General features: G+C 28.7%; 1 protein-coding gene across 1 annotated transcript in view; it reads left to right on the top strand.

Annotated features, from left to right (window-relative positions):
- LOC129959723 (uncharacterized) overlaps positions 1–20939 on the top strand; it is a 31928-nt gene extending 10989 nt beyond the window's left edge. The window contains exons 2-4 of the mRNA XM_056072612.1: positions 7018–7178; positions 18316–18811; positions 20897–20939. Coding sequence (XP_055928587.1) covers positions 7018–7178; positions 18316–18811; positions 20897–20939 — 700 coding nt within the window. The remainder of the gene's footprint in view (positions 1–7017; positions 7179–18315; positions 18812–20896) is intronic.
- Positions 20940–21471: the final 532 nt, after the last annotated feature.

Genomic DNA, 21471 nt, shown 5'->3' with positions numbered 1-21471 from the left:
ATTCTATTTTGTGGGTTGGTAAGCAATATGGATAGGAAACAAATAATTTCAATATTCAGCATTCTGTGAATGTGAAAGTGTTTTTGTACTGCATCTTTCATGAGTAAATCTGAGCAAGCAGTTCTGATATATGACATGTTAGCTAAAAGTCGGTTTAGAGTATAATTATACTTCTAGTATTGTTTAATATATTCGAAAAAAAGGGATGTATTTTAAATAACTGAAGTTTAATTCAAATTCAATAACTGAAAATAATGTTTTCCATTTTGTTTTCAGATAAAATTTTATTTTACATTGATTTTAATTTAAAGAATTGTTTGCTGGTACACTTAAGAACATATTTTGAAAAAAATAAAGAAAAAATAAATAAAGCAGCATCATTTTGAGGATATTAAAAATATCCAAAAAGAATCAGGGATTTTTTTTTTTTCAATCTGGAAATATTAATGGAAAATCAAATATCAGAAATAATAGTCACCCTGTTATTATGAAACTGATATTCACTCCTAACATATTATGTTTATAATGAACCAATGCCACAATGAAATGAATGCAATGGAACCAACTGCAACAAAAATTTACAAAATTCATTCCTGCTATCTTTTTATGCTGATGATTTTTTTTTCCTATGGTTGATGGGTTAAAAATTAATGCAAATTTGATATCATATTGGCTGTGCTTGATATCATTGTATAATGTTTCTTATTTTAATACAGTGATTTCCTTTTCTAATTTTAAAAGATTTTTTTCCTTTTAATAGAATTATTGAACACTTCTGATTTGTGTGTTGGTGAGCAGTATGGATAGGAAACAAATGTTTTCATTCTTAAGTACTCTGTAAATGTGCATGTGTTTTTGTACTACATGTTTCATGAGTAAATCTGAACAAACAGTTCTGATATCTGACAGGTTAGCTAAAAGTCCGTTTAGAGTGGCATGAGACTTCTAGTGTCGGTTTATATATTTGAAAAAAATCACAGGGATTTTACATAACTGAAGCTTACCTAAAATTCAATAACAGATAACCAGCATACTGGCTGAATGCTTCAAATGTAACACACAGAAAAAAAGGGGAGAATGGTTTTTATTATTTTTTGTTGCATAATAAGAAAAGTGTTTTAGAAATATAAATTTTAAAATGACAGCAGGAATGAATTTTTTAAATTTTTGTGACAAGTGGTTTCATTGTATTCATTTCATTGTGGATTGATTCATCATAAACATCATATGTTGAAAGAGCATATAAATTTCATAATAACGGGTGGCCATTTGGGATCATTAAATTTTATTTTATATTGATTTTAATAAAAAGAGTAGAACAATTTCTCAGATACAATTAAGAACATATTGTGAAATAAATATTGAAAAAAAATAATAAAGCAGCACCATTTTGAGTATATTAAATTTAACCGATAAAATGAGGAAATTTTTTTTAAAAAATCTGTTAAAAACAATTAAAATTTATGGAAATTCAAATATCAGTGTGAATATGAAACTTACATGTACTCTCAATATATGATGTTTATGATGAACCAATGCCATAATTAAATGAATACAATGAAACCAATTGTGACAGAAATTTGCTAAATTCATTCCTACTGTCTTTTTAAAATTTGTACTTCTAAAACACTTCTCTTTTTATGCAACAAAAAATAATAAGAACTATTCTCCTCTTTTTACTGAATGTTACAAGTGAAGCATTCAGCCAGAGTACTGGTTATTTTTTTTTCTGTAGGTGGTGGTCTAAAAGTTAATGCAATTTTGATGTCATACTGACTGTCCTTGATATCATTGTAATAATGTTTCTTATTTTGATGCAGTGATTTCTTTTTCTAATTATACATTTGAAAAAAAATCAAGGAAAATTTAAAAAATATGGAAATATCAAGGAGAATTCAGGGAAATTGAAATAGCAGAAATAATGGACTCCCTGTTATTATATATATGCACTGTCTTAACTGCTGAAACTTATATGCACTGTTAACATAAATGATGGTATTGAATTCAAAATAATCCTACTACACTTATCAGATTTCAGATAACGTGATTACAGAATTAGTATTAGAACATTGATTAAATGCCTATTAGGCATCTATGTGCAGGTATAAGCTTCGTCTTTTCTCAATGACCGTCTCTGTATGAAAATTTTTTGAACCAGTATGAAGTTGACGTGAACATTAAAAAATAAAGTGTAGTCTAGTAGCATTGCCAATTAAAAAGTTTGCTTTTAATATTAAACAATTAATATTAATAAAAGTTTTTGCTTCCTATTTTAAATACTGAAGCAAATTTTTTAGCCTTATTAGCCCATTCTATAAAAGACCATGTGTCCTGGGAGTCTACAAAATTTAAAATTTTAATAGATATTTTCAAGTTTTTAAAGCCAAATTAAAGGAAAATGACAGAAATCAATCCAAATTGTCTAACTCCTTTTCCCTTTACTCTATCAATTGAATGAAATCGATATTGTTTAATTAGCTTCTCATTATTTCCCCCATGTTTTTAGCTATTTGTTTGAATTGGCTACCTTCTTATTATTGAAAGAAAACGAGTAGAACATGTTGGCAAGATTTTCCGAATTTTAAGTAATGAAAATGTTCCCCAAGCTATTCTTGTTTGGATAAAATGTCCTAAATTATTCTGGTGTTTTTTACTGCTATTATGGTGATGCTTTTCTAAAATATAAATAATTAAGAACGCGAAGTATTATAAATATGATGATAGTTATCAATTCATGTGACACATGCAAGGAATGTCAGTCAAGAAAAATGACTTTATGCTTTAGAAAATCCTTACAAACCTTACTGTTGAAAAATAACATTTTTTAATGCGCTTTATTATTTTTCAAACAGAATTTTACATCATTAAGTAAGAAACTGTTTTAAAAATTTGGAAGGAAAAGATATTTATATATGTGACAAAAAGAAATCAAAAGATCAATTTAAAAAAGTGAATTACTGATTAGGGGTCTGTTGCATTGCATTCCGGTTTGAAACTGTGTGAGAGCTACTGAGAATAGCCTTCTTAATTTTTAAACCACAATAAGATACTGATAATATTGTAGGAATACTCAATTCTCTAGAAAACCCATTCTCTTTTAACTTGGAAAAAATTCGAATATTCTCAACTTTAATATTGCACCAGCTCTGTCATGATTTCTCTGAAATATTTACTCTACCTAAGAGTTTCAAATCATGAAAAGAAATTATAACCTACTTTTCTGTAACGTAAATACTTTTGCTAAATATTAATTTCAAAAATTAACTTCAGTTTCTGGAGTAATGAGGACTAGAATCCTCAGCAAAATGTCGAACTTGCTGTGAAAGTCGGTAAAATTAATTCTTTTAAATTATTATTAATAACAATACAGTCCCGTTTTAAATTAATAATAATTATTATGCTTTTGTACGTTTATTAAGTTTGTTCAAAAATAAAGAAAATAATTTTTTCTAATATATATGCTATTAATGGAATTCAATGTCGAAATAACTTTTCTTAAAAAAATATGAAGATCAAACACAATCATAAACGTTAGAGGCGTTGACAGAAATTTAATTTGTAAATTGAAATCTTGATCACATTTTTAACATATTGTTACTTTTTAAAGAACGATCAGTACATTTCTTTCTTGTGTCTAAATCAAAAAGTATTAAGGAAATCAATTCGATTCGAAAGATTTCATTAATATTTTTCAAATTTCTTTTTAGTTGTAATTCCTTAAACTGTCGTTTTTTTTGGAGGGGGGGGGGAGGGACTTGGGAAAAAAATGTACAGGAAAACTTTTATGGCTGAAACGGAATCGTGATTCCCCCCCCCCCTTTCCCTTTTTCCAATAGGAGGGTCGCGAGTAGAAAAAGATTCAGAACCCTGGGAAGCTCACTTTTAGCTGAAAAAAAGTTTCTCCTTACAAATATCGCGAATGTTTCATTGAATTGTGTTTTTCTAATTACTGTATCTAGACCTTGTTTTAACCTTCTGAAATAAATAAAGTTTTCCTTATCTTATGCAGTGTGTTCCAAAAGTTAAAACCTATTTTTGCGTATTTGTGTATTTGTTAACTCATTTTCAACAATATAAACATATATAAACTTCAGTTTTTTTAAAGTGCCTATTTTATAAAAGAAGCTAAAGAATTTGGGGGGGGTCATTATTTAAGAAAACAGTTCACAGAATCAAATAAGAGACTTTTCTGAACATCTTTCTTAATTCCATTACATTACGTTTTGGGCAGATTGTATTTCAAATTTTATTCATTATTTCTATTTCTAAGTGATTTGAATTTTACAGAAAATTATTTAATGTAGTAATTTTATTCACATATTAAATGACGCTCCAATAATTTTATGATTTAATGTGTTTTTGTATGAATACAATATTCTTTCTGATAAAGTTTTCTCAGAAGGCATATATTGATTTTGTTTGAAATAAATGGTCATTTTCTTCTACTGCAGGAAATAATGGCAGATAATAAAGTCAGAAAACTCTGTTATGTTTTTTCAATCAGACAGCGCATACTAATAAGAGGCCGCAGTCATCGATTTGTAGCGAAGTTCAAAGTTCGTTGTAACAAGAGGGAGAAATTCGAAGCTGTAAAGGAGTAAGTAATAATATTTGTTTTTACCTCCGAACACTAATAAGCGGAAAATATAGTTTTTTTTTTTTTTTTTTTTTTTTTTTTTTAATGAAAAACTTTTTTGAAGTATTCTTTGAAAACAAATAACAGTTAGAAAATCGTTAGAAATAATAGGCTTATTTAAACAGTTCAATAATCGTCATGGAAACTCTAGATGTATCTCTGACGAATAAAGAGTTGGGATACACTGTGGCAGATTTCCGGCAGAACCTAAAAAACCTAACATTATTAGCTGTTGCCATGATTAATAGATGGTTTATTGGCTTTTAATGGGTTTAGGTCAATGCCAGTTTTGATAATAGTTTATTTCTGTTGAAAAGTGTCAGGTATTATTAAGTGATAATTCGAAAAAATGGAAGAAAAAAATGAAATTTACTCAATGGTAAGAGCGCTCATAATCCTGAAAAAAATCCGGAATTCCCGAACAAAAAATTCTTTTTCAGGATTTCTTTGTGTGAAGAGGGTTTCTAAAATCTGGAATTAAAGTTCGACAGTTAAATTTCAAACAGCATTCAATCGATAATTTCTAACAAATATCAAGCCATTTGAAGTTAACAGAACTCTGAATTTGCTTAACGCTGAGTCTTTAGATTATACCTAAAAAGTGTACCAAAGCATTTAAGAGAAATAAAAAGTTATTTTTATTTACTGCCAAAACATGCTTGTTCTGATTAGTATGTATTTTCATACTGAAAGTTTTAAAGAATGGAACAATGGCACAAGAATTGCAGAGCTCGTAAAAAAATATAATGAGCACAGAGGCAAAATTTTTATTTTTATTTATTTTTTTATATTATTATTATTATTATTCTGATAGGTAACTGTTTGGGAAAAATTGATTCTCCAAAATATCAAATGTGTTCAAAAGAAGTTAAGTACATCACAATGTTTTGGAACATATTTGCATTTAATAATATTTTTCGGCTTTAGTAATTTAGTATTTCGAAGCAAAGGAAAAATTAGAATTTTTGTCACTCCCAGACGAAAATTTTGTAGGAATTTTGGATTTAATTTCAGAATATGGAGATTAAAAAAAAAAGAAAAGAATTGCGTAGACAAGCATGTCTGTCCTGTTCAAGGTCAAACTAATTATTTATCAAAAACAACATTCGATGAATTCAAAGCGCTTCAGTACAAAAAGGTGGTGAATAAAATAAAATGTGGAACCAAAGCAAAGTAAATATTATTCCATAAAAATTGACTCTACTCCACTGATGGCTCATTCTCATCAGTTAACTTTTGCACTTCGATACATTATATTTAACGACGATCTTGTAAAAAGATTTATTAAATTCATGAGATTAAGTATCATACCATAATTAAAATTGAGAATTTTGTTTCAGAGACAATTTTTCAGTTTAATGTTTGTAATGACGATATGAGACACCATTTTATGATAATACTAGTAATTTATTGGGTCAATAAAGCGGGCTTCAATCTTTGATTAGAAATAAGAAACCAATGGTTCGAATATACTTCGAATGTGGTTAGTACACACGCTGCCAGTTGTCACCAAGCAACTAAACTACTAAGTTTGTTAAAGAACAGTTTGAATATATTATTTCCCTCTAAGTAAAGGTTTTTATTTATATTTAAAGAGATCATCATATCAAATATTGGTGGTGAGTTTTTAGAAAAAATTATAATTACTGTTTAGTGAGTTAAAAATATGTTGGAAAAAATGTTGCAGCTTGAATATGAAAATTAATTTACCAGTTTTTTGAAATGCGGTTGGGAGTGCTCATAATGTGCACTGCCTATGCCCTGAAAATGCCCAAATCTCCCACTAGCGATAGCGATAAACGGAAAAATCTAAATTACATCTACTATCACAACTTTTCTTTTCCTTTTTTTCTCCTATTCAAAATATGAATTCTAAAACAATTTAGAACATATTATTTTTGAAAATTTATTGGTTTCCTTTTGTTGTTATTTTTGCTCGGACGGTTTGTCTATTTATTTTTTCTTTTGTAAAGGTATTCTTTTTTACACTCGACCACTTCTTTTCTTGTAATTATTATTATGTCAATGATGTGTCAAAGCGGATACCCATACGATACAACATTGTTTCGCCTCAACGTCTGAATGTCGATGTTCTTTAAATAAAAGTTGCTTGAAAAGAAATTAAGATAATCGCAGACTTTCAGATTATCAACTTTTTCTTAAAAAAAATGAGGTAATACTTATTTAAAAGGCGAAGATTACTAGCGAAACGCTGCCATTAATATCTAAAATATTCATCTTTAAAAATTTGCGACCATATCTATTTTATAGGACATATAGATTGGAAAAAAAAAAATCTAAATGCTTTTCATGAACTATTTGCTTTATTGTGTTTTTAAGAGTCCTAAATAATTTTTATCTTTATTTTTATGTTCCTCAAGGCAATTAGTTTCTATGTTCCGAAGTATGGACATAGAAGAATGGCTCGAAGGTGAGCATCTAGCAACGACCGAAAGTGGAAGATTTCTAGCCTTCACGGTCAAGTTGATGGAGATGATCAACCCAACTAGTGTTTATTGTCGAGTCTTTGTTCGCAATTTAGGTAATCTAAAGTTTCAAAAAGTTTTTAAAATGTAAATTTTATTTTAATCTTCTATCACTTTTATAATTTCCAGCACATCTTTAAAGAACTACTTTTGCTTACTTTATCACCAACCTCGATTTAGAATTTTCATTTTTACAGAATTACATGCAATCTGCTTGAATAATTGTATTAGGAAAATCCATAATTTGGGTAATTGATTGCAGATTTCTCTGAATTCTGCAATCATAAATTTACTGTGAAATTTATATAGAGAGTAGTCATTATATTTTTTTCGGAAATCGTCCATCAAAATCTAAATTTTTTTTTTCTCAATATTTTAAGAAACGATTTTGGATTTAATCTCAAATTTAATTTCAAAATGAAAAATGAAACAGTATTGACAAGAATTAGAATTCTTTTTATTTGAAATGTGTCATCATTTTTGCACCATTTCTAAATCTTGATTAAAGCATTTTTATATTAAAAAAATATTTCCATGCATGAGACAGTAAAACATTTTTGATATTGAAATCACGCATTATAAATCTTATCAAGAGGCGATGCAATTGATTTAAGTGTTATTTTGCATTTTTCTATGGTTTTATTTTTTAATTTTCCAATATGAAAATATTCTTTTTATACACTTCAGAAAAAAGTGATTGGTCATGAAATTCGAGGAAGATATAGAAATACACGTTTATATCGCATGCAACAGCGTCTAGTGACAGTTTATGGCTATTCGTTAGAGAAATGAATTCTTGTTTTTAAAAATAGAAAATAATAATAATAAGCGATGGCCTGTCTTCGGGGCCAGAGAGTTTCAAATTCAGTGCTCGATTCTAGTCAAGAAATACTATGTAACTGGCTAGAAGCAATACAATACTGGCTACAATAGAAGAAGATAGAAGAAGCAATAGAAGATAGAAGCAATACTGGCTACAATAATGTTTTTTTCAATGCATGCATTTTCTGTTAATTTTCATTTAAGATGATACTAGTTAAATAATTAAGTGTGGATTGTATTCCAGTTGAAAAAATAGAATAAATTTGAGTTAATGTAAAATTTTGATTCAGTTTTAGTGTTTTTTATCCAATATTGCAAACAAATATAATATAAAAATAAGATAATTATTTAATGAAATATAACACTGCAAATAAAGCTTAAATCCATATAAATATTTATAAAAAATGTACATGGCAGTTAAAATTAGATTTAAGTTTTAGACGTGAAAATTAAAAATTGTGTTATAGTCCGTGTATTTTCTGTAGGGGGTTCAAGGTCACATTTTCTACAAATAGGAGTAGATCACAAATAGGGGTAGATCACAAATAGGAGTAGAAAGTATTATTTAAGTAGCGGATTTACAAGTAGGCAGATGAAGCAAACTGCTGTGCTCATCAGGGCGCAAGTAAATCGACTATAAAGGCATTATTAACAAAGGAAACAATTTGTCAAATAAAAACAAATACTTCGAATAAAAAAATACCTGGGTAATATTAACTTTGTCTTTTAAAATTGGTAAGATTTCGATTTATTTCATCACAATCACTAAATTATTAAAGTATTCATAAACGATGAGTATCTGCTGAAACAATATTGTGTGAATGCTAATAAGCAAAAAACAAAAATATTTAATTTTCATTAAATTACTAAAATGAAAAATTAACTATATACAAATCATCGACGTATTAATAAGTTAAAAAATGTTTAATTGTGAGATTAAATAAACCAATTTAGTAAACGAGAGGCATCATTTGGTGATTCGCCTAATGCCGCTAAATGCGTAATTCCTTGACAGTATAGCAGACAAGGGTAGTGATCATGTAATTGCTATTAAATAATTTTATGGTTTTTCACAGTATCATTACATAGAACTTAATTCTTTTTTTCTTTTCAGATGAAGACAGCGATTAGAAAAAGAGTTAACACCGAACCTGTTTAAACCTACAGCTTAACATGTTAAAACTTGCTTATGGTTTTGCTTAGAAACCTCTCCATTCTGTTTATTGAAAGAAAATCAATAAAAAGTTTATAAAAATGCATCGTATTATTTTTGTAAATGCTTACATAATATTAGAAAGAGAAAAAAATCCTCTGAAATACAACGCCTACTACTCTGTTACCTAATACAAAACTCCTAGTGTCAGTCGCACAAGTATTTTTTTTCTTTTCTTTTTATTATTGCATCTGGTTTAATGCAATCAAATGCAAAAATGACAACGGCGTTTTTTATCTGGGATTATCCCTCTTCGATTATCTCTACTACTATATAAATGTGAAAGTTTGGATGGATAGATGGATGGATGTTTGTTAGTCAATCACGCCAGAACGGCTGAACAGAATTGGATGAAATTTAGGACAGGGATAGAATATGGTCTGGAATAAGACATAGGCTACTATTTGTTCCGGTTAATTGAGTGTTTAATTTTTTATTAATTAAAAACTAACTTTCCCGCCTAAAGTATTTATTTCCACACTGCCAAATGAGTAGGGCTTCATTGTTTTTCTTTCCCACGCTGAAGAGGCAAGGCTTAAGATATTTTCGATCGATTATTTCAAATGATTCTGTTCATTTTCTTAGTGTTTGATGCATTTAAAATTAAAAATTGTTAATTAATCGATTCCTCGGATTCATTCTGAAGTACTTTTAAATTAAAATAAAACAGAATAAAGTAAATAAAAAATTTCTACCTAACTAATTACCCTAACTGGCCTAGAAAATTCAGGCATTTGCGTTACTCCAACTGGCGTTGAAAATTCACGCATGCGCCGTGTGTTCTGATTGTTGACAATTTTAATTAAAAATTTAAAATTTATGTCTATTATATTGTTGTAGCTATCTCAAACTCGATCAATAAATAAAATAGACTTAACTTGATTTTAGAGAAATACGGACTTAATTTTCTATTTTCTTTTATTATATACTTTTAATAAAATTATTTATAGCTTTAAGTACATCGTTTTTTGGGTTAGTTTAAATCTTTTTTTATTTGTTATTATTTGATACATTTTCGAAATGCCCAGAAAATGCAAATCTAAACTTTCGAAAAGGAGTAATAAAGGTCGGGCTATGAAAGTAGCTAGAAGACCTGTTTGCAATTTTAGTGAGCACAGCGGACTGTCAAACCTTCTCCAATTGTGGGATACATACAAGGACGCTTTTTAAGAAGATATAGTGTTTAGAATGGAGGAAGGCTTCGTATCAGAGAGTTTGGCAGTAATATTATAAAAGCTACCATTATTACAGGAGCTGCTAAAGGAGGCAGCGTTTTAATTAACCGCATACCTGTTATTCCAAACAACTTGCCATTTTGTTTCAAGAGGCTGCAATTTCCTTTAAAATTGGCTTTTACATTGACGATCTAATCCCAGGGAATTTTCAGGGCTTAATGCTGTATACATTATGGTATTAGAATAAAAATTAATATTGAGATTTTCCCGTAGACCTTTCTTAATCAGTTACAAGTTTCTTGATTATATCATATCAGAATTTTCTTTCACCAACTCTATAATGATACGGTTTGATAACATTTTACATTTTCATGAGGCCGTCAATTCTAATACATACACATCAAAATTTCCATGCGAACGAAGTTTAATTAACCGCATACCTGTCTTTCCTAAAAAATAATCATAAAAAATGGAATCAAATTACCATTAAAAAAGCAACTTTACCTCGTAAATGGATCAAAATTTCGAATTGTAATTATCAGCAACGTATTTTTGAAAAATTATCGATATTTCTTCTTGAGATAGAGTAACTTGTAACGAAGTAATGCACGCCAGATGTGTTTCTGTTATCAAAATATGAAAACATAACTAAAAACGTAACGTATAAGAGAAATTATGGGAAAGAAAGTGAAACGAAAGTTAATTGGGGGGGGGGGATCATAAGTTGATCGAGCGCCGATCCAGAGATGCCCAAAATACATCTCAGTCTGCACTTTGCTCAAGGAGAACGTACAATAATATAGAAATAAGTTTTAAAATGTAAGAACAAAATTAGACAAATTGTATGAAATTCAATTTTTCACCAAAATGGAAACTATTATGGACAAAATAAGTAATGGAAGACTAGTTTTAATAATTTCTTTTTAAAAAAATTGCATATCAATTCTCAGAAAAATTCGTTTGCTCATTCGTTTGTCGTCATATTTAAGTACATCATATTATGTAAAGACGTGAAAAAAAGGGGGGGGGAGGGACAACTTTGTAACTTAATCATTTATTATTACAAAACTGACTTTGATAGAAATAGCTCAAACGTTCAGGCTTATTTACATAAAAAAAACTGATTTACATAATTTATAATTTATATCTCGCGATTTTTCCATTATGGAAATCGAGATATTTTTAATAATTCGATCCAATATGCCTTTTTGAAATTTCGTTTAAAAATTTGTGTACAAAAAATTCGTATATCAGATCTTATTCCAGAATTCGCAAATTTTAATGGTATTTTAAGTTAATGAATTTATCAAGTTAATTTTAAGGAGGAAATTTTATTGTCAGGTGAAAGCGAATTTTAATCATTAAGAAATTCATTAACCGAAAAAGCACTTTTTTATTGAAAATAAAGATAATACCGTTTGATTTTAAATAGATTTCAACAATATTTTAATCAGATCAATAAAATAAATAATATAATTTCAGATTGCAAAAATAAATGTTAATTTCCAGAATAAAAGTTCATATGCTTTAAAGAACTGTATACAGAGGATTTATTAATTCTTCATTAATATTATCATTTTTTCCCCATTTATTTTACTGCAACTATTTTTGATTTTATTTTCTGGTACCAATCGAAAACTCAAAAATGGAAGGAGTCAGTAAACGAATTTTTGTAATCGTCAAATAATTAAAACCAATACTTTACGGAAACTTTTCTTTTTAAATTTGCCTAAAGCCGATATTTATTTTTTTTTAGAGTTGTGTCTGTCCTTCTGCGGAAATAAAGACTCAAAAATGGAAAGATTTTGAACGATGAAATTTCGTATGATGTCTTTAGAAGTCAAATTTACAAATTTTAATATTGCAATAAGTTTCGGTCAAATTCTTAATAAGGGAAATCATTATGCCTGCCTATCCCATCCCATGCGTATAAACGCGATTGCTCAAAAAATGCTAGGTGGATGAAATCTGGTAAAAGATTTTGCCAAAGGATTTAAAGAACTACGTCAAATTCTGAGCCATCTCTGTCAAATAGTTGATTATCTGTCGATTATTGATTGTTCAAACGTGCTTGCTCTGAAATACAACATTTTAGATTAATGAAATTTTGTATTTAGCGTTGATGCTAAAACTGTAGACCTGTGTAAAGATTTCGATTATTGAACCAGTTAATGAAGAAAATTTTTTAGGTTTTCCTTATTTCTGCAAAGTAATTGAAACATTATATGCTTTTTCGAATATTTCAAAACATTAATCATCTATACTAGAAATACTATATATATATATACTGTAGACTCCCGATTATCCGCTCCTGCCACACAAAGTTTTTTTTTCCTTTTTTGACTGATTTCTTCAAAAAGGTGCAGTTTTACAGTTATACATTTGTAATTACATAATACATTACAGTATTAAAACAGTGCATATGTATTCATTTTTCTGTGTATCCTTGACGCCTCTCGTAAGTACAAAGCACTTTTCTGTTTTCATTAACAAAATGCATTTTAGGTTAGTTTTGAGTGATTACTAAAATAGTAAGCGTTAGTGAAATATTTCCTGTTGTTTATTTTACGTTTTACTGTACATAAAACGATTTTTCAAAGTTGGAATGACTGTTTTACTCTTTTGCTATACCCATTTTTAGCTTTTTTCGGATTATCCGCGATTTTTGTTATCCGCGGCGGCCGCGCCACCCAATTCCGGGGATAATCGGGAGTGTACTGTATATATATATATATATATATATATATATATATATATATATATATTTGTATTATACGTAAGCCCAATCATAGTCAGAGTATATTAAAAAAAATCAATAAAAAGATCATTGTTTTTTTAATATTACAGAAAACATTAATCTATTATAATAGGGATATTGTATATATGAACATATACATAAGGGCAATTACAATCGGAGTATTTAAAAAATAATCGCTAAAATCATCATTGCTATTTTTATTATTTTAGAAAATATTACTCAACTATAATAGAGATACTATATATATGTATAGATGCATAAGGACAGTCACAATCAGGGTATATTAAAAAAAAGTCAATAAAAGGATGAAGTGACTACTAATTTGCATATAATCTGCGTGACACTGGAGTTTTCCAAATGATCCTGGAAGTCCATTATCAACACCGAAATCATAGAAAGAAGCGTGAGAATGTATATAATTGCCGGATTGTATAAGTGATTGTGACCACGAATATGACATCGTTTTCTGTCTTTAAATATAGTGTTAAGGCTATAACATTGGTATTTCTAAAATTTTATTTTAGTTATTTTAGTATAATAATGTTATGACATGAGAAGAAGTGATTTATTGTCTTATTTGAATGAGAATGAAATGGTGATGCCATTGCTTATCACATTTAATCAAACTAAAATGAATGGTTCAACGGCAGGATTTTCAGTGGTATAAAACAATACCGATACAATAAGAATAGATGCCTTAATGAATCTGAGGGTGACAAAAATGAACATGTTTCAAAGAATAGAAGGGTAAATTATTATGAAACGGTTAAAACCGTAGGACGGCAACACATCTGGTATCTGTATTTCAAATTTCTACGATGAAATTAACAATGAATGTGGTACAGTTCTAAGCATGGATTGTTATTTCTGCAACAGAAAAAGTGATGGTGAATTTTATGCACTTCTTTCTTTGATTAAGTATATTTTAAATTATAAAATTATAAATTTTTTTTATTAAATTTTTTTTAAAGTTTTGTTTAGATTTGGCATTGAATTCAAATATTTCGGTTTGTAAAATTCTCACAAAATGGCATTAGAATTTTAATGACTGTAAACCTCGTAATGTCATTTGCAAAACATATATGAAACATTCTTTAATAATTACGTTTTTTGTTATCTAACATTTAACATTAATCATTAAAAATCCCGGCAGGTTACTAAATAAAACACCGTAAACGTGTTATTTTATTACAAATGAAATTAATATTATTTTAAGTAATAAAGGATATTACATAAGGAAAAAAGCATGCTTATTCTACAGTTTATAGGATTACAAAAAAAATTCCTTCAAACGTACATTTCAAACTGTGTGCCTGAAACATTCAGAAATATAATTTCCGAAGTTTTGTACATTTTAACTGTATTTTTATTAATAGCTAGAAAATGCAACCGACTTGATGAGATGTTTTACTGTTAACAGTATCTGAGATATGATTATTATAGATTAATTAACGAAAGCTTTAGTAGAAAATCTCGTGTACATTGTTAGAGTGTTTGAGAAATTTTAAAAAGTCTTATTTGCGGTACATTTTATATATAAATATTAAAAGTTGTGTCTCTTTGCAATGATGTTCATGAACACTTAAATCAAAAATAATCAATAAAATTGATTTGAAATAAATTGTGATACACAAACGGAAAAAAAAGAAAGAAAAATATTTTGTCACGCATTTTACCGTACTTAACAGAATCATCATCAATAATTTCGGACTCTATTCGGGATCAAATTTAAGTTTATATAATAAAAATTGCAAACCTCAGCTTATTGATCTTTATGACAATTCAGGATAAAAAATGTAAATAAAACGTGAAGTTTACGACTCTGTAACTAATTATTATTCATTATTTTTTCTGCTTCAGCCAATACTAATCATTCGGTATAAACAAGATCGGGTATAAGCAAGATCGTAGAAAGATAGAAGGGGCAAAAATAATATTACATTATATTATTGGCTGAGGCATTAAGTTCCTTTTGCCATTATCACTAAACCTTTTTGCTCTCAATTTTGTAACAGAATCTTTTACGATCTGGTGCTTTTTATTCCTTATTTTTATTTTATACATGAATGAAATCGAGTTGCACGTTTGCATCGTGCTCATACGTGTTTTTTTTTTTTTTAAAATTTCCGCAAGATGACTCTTCAAGGAGGAAATACGTTGTGAATCATAGGGCTACCTTTTGATGTGGTATAAAAGTATGGAAGGGGGGGGGGGAGTTCCATGATTGGCCATTTCTATTAGTAGTCTCGGGTTAATAAACTTTGGGTTCCTAAGCATTTTTTAAAGATAAAACTAAATGGATTTGAAATAATCATAAAGCAAATTTGATAAAAGATCTATTAAATTAAATAACTAAATTCATGTTGGATGATATTAATAGGATAAGACGCATAACTTTTTCAGGACCTTTGTTGCATGTGTAACTTAATAATTAGAAAATTTTAACAATTTATTGCATTTAAAATTGTCAAACACGAGACCCAGTGGAAAATAACTTGCCTTCATACATCCCTCCATTTTTTTTATTGTATTTTCCTTAGAAATTGTCCTACATTCAAGATGTGGGAGGGGATCACTTAGGATTATTCACGATGTGGAGGAATTTTATACGTAGAATTTCCTAGGTATGTAAAGGAAATAGTAGAATCTTACCAATTGTCAGCAAAATGAATCGTCAAAATCAACAAAACTGACCATATTGGAACGTCGTCGGGGTCTTAGTAACAATGCTTTTGTTGCATACTTACAATAAAATTATTTTACGGTCCTTTAACGTACTGGAATTCGCCCTCTATTTTGCCAGAAAAGTTTCCTGGGCATCTTTAAACAAGCCAATGTGATATATTTTTTGTTTTTAAAAATGTGAAAAAAGAAGTGAAAAAAGTGAGTGTTTATTTCTTGTGGGGCTGGTGTCCATCGCACCCAAATCCAACCCTTACAGAGTGTCTCTCCCTCCTCCAAAGAAAAGTGACACTTTTACGTACGGAGCCTCAAAAAAATTCAATTAAAAAAAAAAAAACTTTTTACTACCAACCTCTACAGAAACTGAAGTGTTTTCTTTCAATTTCCAACCTTCTTTAAAGAAATTTTATAATAGGATGTATATCTTTAGGTACAATATTTGAGACAAAATCGCTTGTTCCACTTTTTGTGGAATCCTGTGCAATTACTGTTGGTAGCTTCCGGGATAAAAGGACTGAAAATTTACAATTTTTTTTTTAATTTTTTTTTTTTTTTTAATTTTCGAAATGTTTAATTTTTTTCTCCGAACAGAATGATATCTGAAGTTAAACAAAATTTAAAACTTACACCTGGTATCCCTGGTTTTATGGTCTCATTTAAAGAATTTTAGAGATTTTCATCTTTTAATACTTTTAGATTTACACCTTTTAAAAATTTATCAGATTTATAGATTAGAGATTTAATTAGAAGATCTAAATTAAAGTTTTTACCAGCATTTTTTAAATATTTTGCTAAGGATGAAGTAAATGTTTAGAAAAACTATATCTATATTGATATAAATGCTGTAAAAGGATATTTTTTATAATAATATTTTTAATGCTTCAGTAGGGTTGCAAAGGAATACGCCCCCACTGCAAAATATTTGCATTCTCACGGCAATCAATTCCGCTTATTTAAAGAAGAGAGTTGTCTTTGAAAATTATAGCTGTATAGAAATTAATCGCAGTTGCACGACTATTATAAATTTAACATAAAAACCATAATATGTGATGAAAATCAAATAGTAGAAAAATGAAACAATAAATTTATATCATGAAAATAATTTATCTCATATTATATAATGATTTCAAAAAAATAAATAAATAACAGATATATCTGCATACTGCAACCAAGCGAGTTCGCAAATTGTACAGACTCACTGTACCGCAAAGAATACCGATGTTCTCTGATTTGTTTAAGCCTTAGCATCTTCTTGACAATGTTTTGCTCTCATAATAGTTTAGTTATAGCTTATTTAGCCCAAACCTTGTTGCTTTCGTTAGTTTCATGGAAGATAAGAATGAATTTCAACGCGATATAATTTTTATTAAAATAATTGTATTCTGTAAATATTTGTGTTTAATGAAACAATAATTCAAACCTAAAAGAAAAATGATTCAATCGTGAAAAACGTTTATGTTTCTAATTTATAAAACTAGTAATAGAAGCTAGTTAAGAAGGAAAACAAAAATATTTTTAATAAATTGTTATTTTTATATTTCTAGAGATTAAGTTTAAGGATTTGATCTTTTCTGCTGCATATGTGTTCAAGATTAGTATTACATGTAAACCGTTAAAAAAAAAGGAGATGAATGTAAATATTTCATTCATTTATATAGAAATTTATTTCAGTGTAATAAAAAGTATTGAGAAATTTCTTATATTTTCCAAAACTTTTATTAACCTTCCGCTGGGCGCGTCGTTGTAAAAAGTACAACAGTTGGTTTCTTTAAAACATAATTCTGGCAATAGAGGGCGTTAATCATCATGCGTATCGTTTATTGAATCTTCCTTCACATTTCCTGAAAGTTATTTGCATTTCTGATTGCGCAATCAGCTGCACCTGTCATTTTTAGCTGTAAACATCTGCGGTGTTGTACTTTATGCAACGCGCGCCTGCTTGTGAAATTCTTTTTCGACAGAATCTTTCTAAGTTAAATAAATCTTTGTTAGTATTACGAATGGGATTTGAGGTAAAATAATGTCTAAACGAAAACAATATTTTAAAGATCACAAATAAATGGTGGATTACCTAATGAAAGTTTTGAATGAAGATTCTGATAGTGAAGATATTGAAGATGATCAGCAATTTTCTGCATATGACGTAGATTTGAGTGACGAAAATTTAGAACAGGAAAATCACAGCAGTGACTCTGAAATAACTGCATCAGATTACGAAATTACTGAAAATAATAGTGATGAAAATTGTTATAAGGGATAGGATAAAATCAGAAAATGGAAAAAAGAAGAAATCGTAAAAACATCCAAAACCAAGAACAAAAATATTATAAAGAAACTGCCAAGAACAACTGCATATGCAAAAGGAACTGCTTCCGAAATTGACGCTTTTCTGAAATTGATTGATCTGAGTATGATTGATGAAGTAATTTATTGCACAAATAAATATATACAAGGAGTACAAGCTAAATATTATCAGAAACCTGACTGTAAACAAACGTGTAGAAGTGAATTTATGGCTTTGATGGGATTGCTTTATTTTATAGGCACAATGAAAAGCCAACATAAAAATGTTGAGCAGCTCTGGGCTTCTGATGGAGCTGGAATTCAAATACTGAGAGCAGCTATGAGTTATAAGCGGTTTTTGTTTTTACTTCGCTGTATTCGGTTCGATGATATAGATACTGGAGCTGAAAGGAGAAAATCAGACAAATTAGCTGCCATCCGATCCATTTGGGATTCATTTGTTCAAAATTGCTTGAAATCTTATAATACAAGCGAATTTGTAACAATTCATGAGATGTTACATCCTTTCAGAGGACGTTGCTCTTGTATTCAATACATTCCGAATAAGCCTGCTAAGTATGGCATCAAAATATTCGCATTATGTGATTCTAAAACATTTTATTGTAGCAATATGGAAATTTATATCGGAAAACAGCCGCCTGGACCTTTCGCAGTTGAGAATAAACCATTAGACATTGTCAAGCGTCTAGTAATGCCCATTGAAAACTCTAATAAAAATCTTACAACTGACAACTGGTACACTAGTTTTCCACTAGTTGTTTATTTATTAGAGAAGAAAATTACTTTCATCGGAACTGTAAAGAAAAATAAAAAAGAAATTCACGCAGAATTTTTGCCCAGAAAACATAGAATTGTGGGTACTTCTATCTTTGGTTTTCAGAAAAATAAAACACTCGTTTCATATGTACCGAAGAAAAACAAAGCAGTAGTATTAGTATCTAGCCTTCACGATAAAGCTGAAATTGATGGAGACAGTGGAAAACCTGAAGCAATTCTTGATTACAATATGACAAAAGGAGGTGTTGACACCTGCGATAAAATGTGTTCGGCTTATTCTGTGTCTCAAATAACAAGACGGTATATTGTATTATTTTATGTAATGATGAACATTGCTGGTATAAATTCTACTGAACAATGTTGATGATGAGCCTAGAATTATTTTCTTGAGAGCACTCTCAAAATCCCTGATGAAAGAACATCTCATATCTAGAGCTCCAATATCCTCTTTACCTCGTGATGTGTCGGCTTTCCTTAATATTTATCGTTCAAATGAAAATTTGGAGGAAGAAACTTCAAATTCAAATTATTCCTCCACAAAAGAGAGGCTCGTGCTACATGTGTGCACGAATGAAAAATTCCTCCTCTACAATGAGGTGTAACAAATGCGTAAGGTTCATATGTAAACAGCATTCAAAAAAGCAAATCCTATGCCAGCCATGTGAAGCAAATAATGCAGGTGAAATGTCCGACTGATTCTGTAAGTCCAAAAGTACTTTATAATTCTTTAATTATTCATTATTCATTAATATTTTTTGTAATTGTAGCAGTATTTACTTTTTCATACGTTTAAACTTCTGTTTTAATATACTATAACAAAATAAATGTAAATGTATGGTACAATATTTTCTTAAATTGTTATCAGAGATAAATTATATGTTACTTATTTGCAAAATTGTTTGTAAAATTAAAATAAAGCAGCTAAAATTAAATGTTTTTCACATGTTGTACAATTTACAACGCGCGCCCGGTCGTGAAAGGAAAATTCGCGCTCCCGGCGAAAGGTTAATCATTCAAACCATTTTATTTATACACGTTAAAAAGAATAATTTTAATATTTATTCTTCAATAACTGGAGTCAGTTATCTCCAACTCCATTTCAAATCAATTTCTTATGACATTCAAATAATTAAAATTTTAAAAAACTTGTATCTTATTATTAAAGTATTTGTGAGTTAAATATATTAGTTAAGTTCTAACATGATATTTTAAAATATTGCTCTATTTCCACAAGCGGATATAATTTGAATTTTGTCTAGAGCAAATAATATGTTTTCATTCCGTGAACAATTAAATAAAGTTGTAAAAAAATAAAATAACATATCAAATCACTGCTAAGTACTTTGAAATGAAAAATAAAATTATTACTTTTTAGAAATTTTTTAAAAAGCTCTTTTCAATTAGAAATTTTTCTTATATTTGGAAATTTATTAGTTTCATTTGGAGTAATAGTATGCACTAACTATCAAAATAAAATAGATTTTGCACAGTTACTATTGTTCGCTCTGTTCACATCAATTATTTTATTGAAAAAATGTACTGACTTTAAACACAAATCTTCTAAATTCTTATAAACTGTTTTTGCCTCCTCTGTGAACTTCATTTATGGAGCATATGGAAAAACGTCAAAATGAAAAACTTAATCAGGAGCAGATCTCTTTTTACAAATAAATTAAAAGATTCATTAAAGCTTGAAGACTTTTGTACACGTTTAAGTTATTAAGAAATATCTTTTTGATATCTTTCAGGGAAATTATTCATAATATAAAATGTTCTTGGTATACTTACTTTTTAACATCTCCTAATAATACACAATACTGATTATTTGTATAAATCTTAGAATGAAAAATTTTATGGATTAGGGATACATTCTTTCTAATGCTTTTCTCTCTTTGTTTAGTTGATGAATATAGAAATTAACTTTGAAGAGATACATTGTTTTCTACACAATATTCCAAACTATAAGAAACAAAGCACAATATGCTTTCTTTTTGGATGTTTTTTAGGTAAATCATAGAAAATTCGATATGCATGTTCTTTTAGGGCAGGTGGTAATGCTGGCTTAACTGGTATTCCACAATCTTGACTTTTCTTTCACAATAAATTTATTTTCTTCTTGCTATTTCTGTAGGTTGAACAAGTAATTGATTGTCTCTCCTTCTGCTGCACTTCAAAGCTCTATTTGTGTAGTTAAGATTTCTAAAAGGGGGGGGGGGAATAAAAAAAGAAACCTAAGTAAATATCTTCCACTTTCAACATACAATTGAAAAGGTTAGTGTAAGAAAGTCCTGCAAGACATTTTAATGAATAAAAGAAATTTAGCTTTAGAATATATATAAATACAAGAAAGTCACTTACAAAATGATTATGCGAGTACGGCCGCTCACATAATACAGAAGATTCTACAACTTCTGGCAGTGGTTCTTGGTGTTTTGGTAGTGAAAAGTACCTGTAATCAAAACAATTTGAATATTTCACCAGGGATATATCGTATGAATTGCAAAAGCAAATTTAAGCTTTTAAAAGTATCATAATTCATAGTAATATTAGAGATAAAAAATTATTATTGAAAATATAAGGAATAATTATTGAAATTGAAAAATCAAAATTAAATGAAG

This window comes from Argiope bruennichi, chromosome X2, assembly GCF_947563725.1.
Source record: "Argiope bruennichi chromosome X2, qqArgBrue1.1, whole genome shotgun sequence".
NCBI lineage: Eukaryota > Metazoa > Arthropoda > Arachnida > Araneae > Araneidae > Argiope > Argiope bruennichi.
Note: the sequence above shows the minus strand (reverse complement) of the source record. Positions and strands in the feature narration are given on the sequence as shown.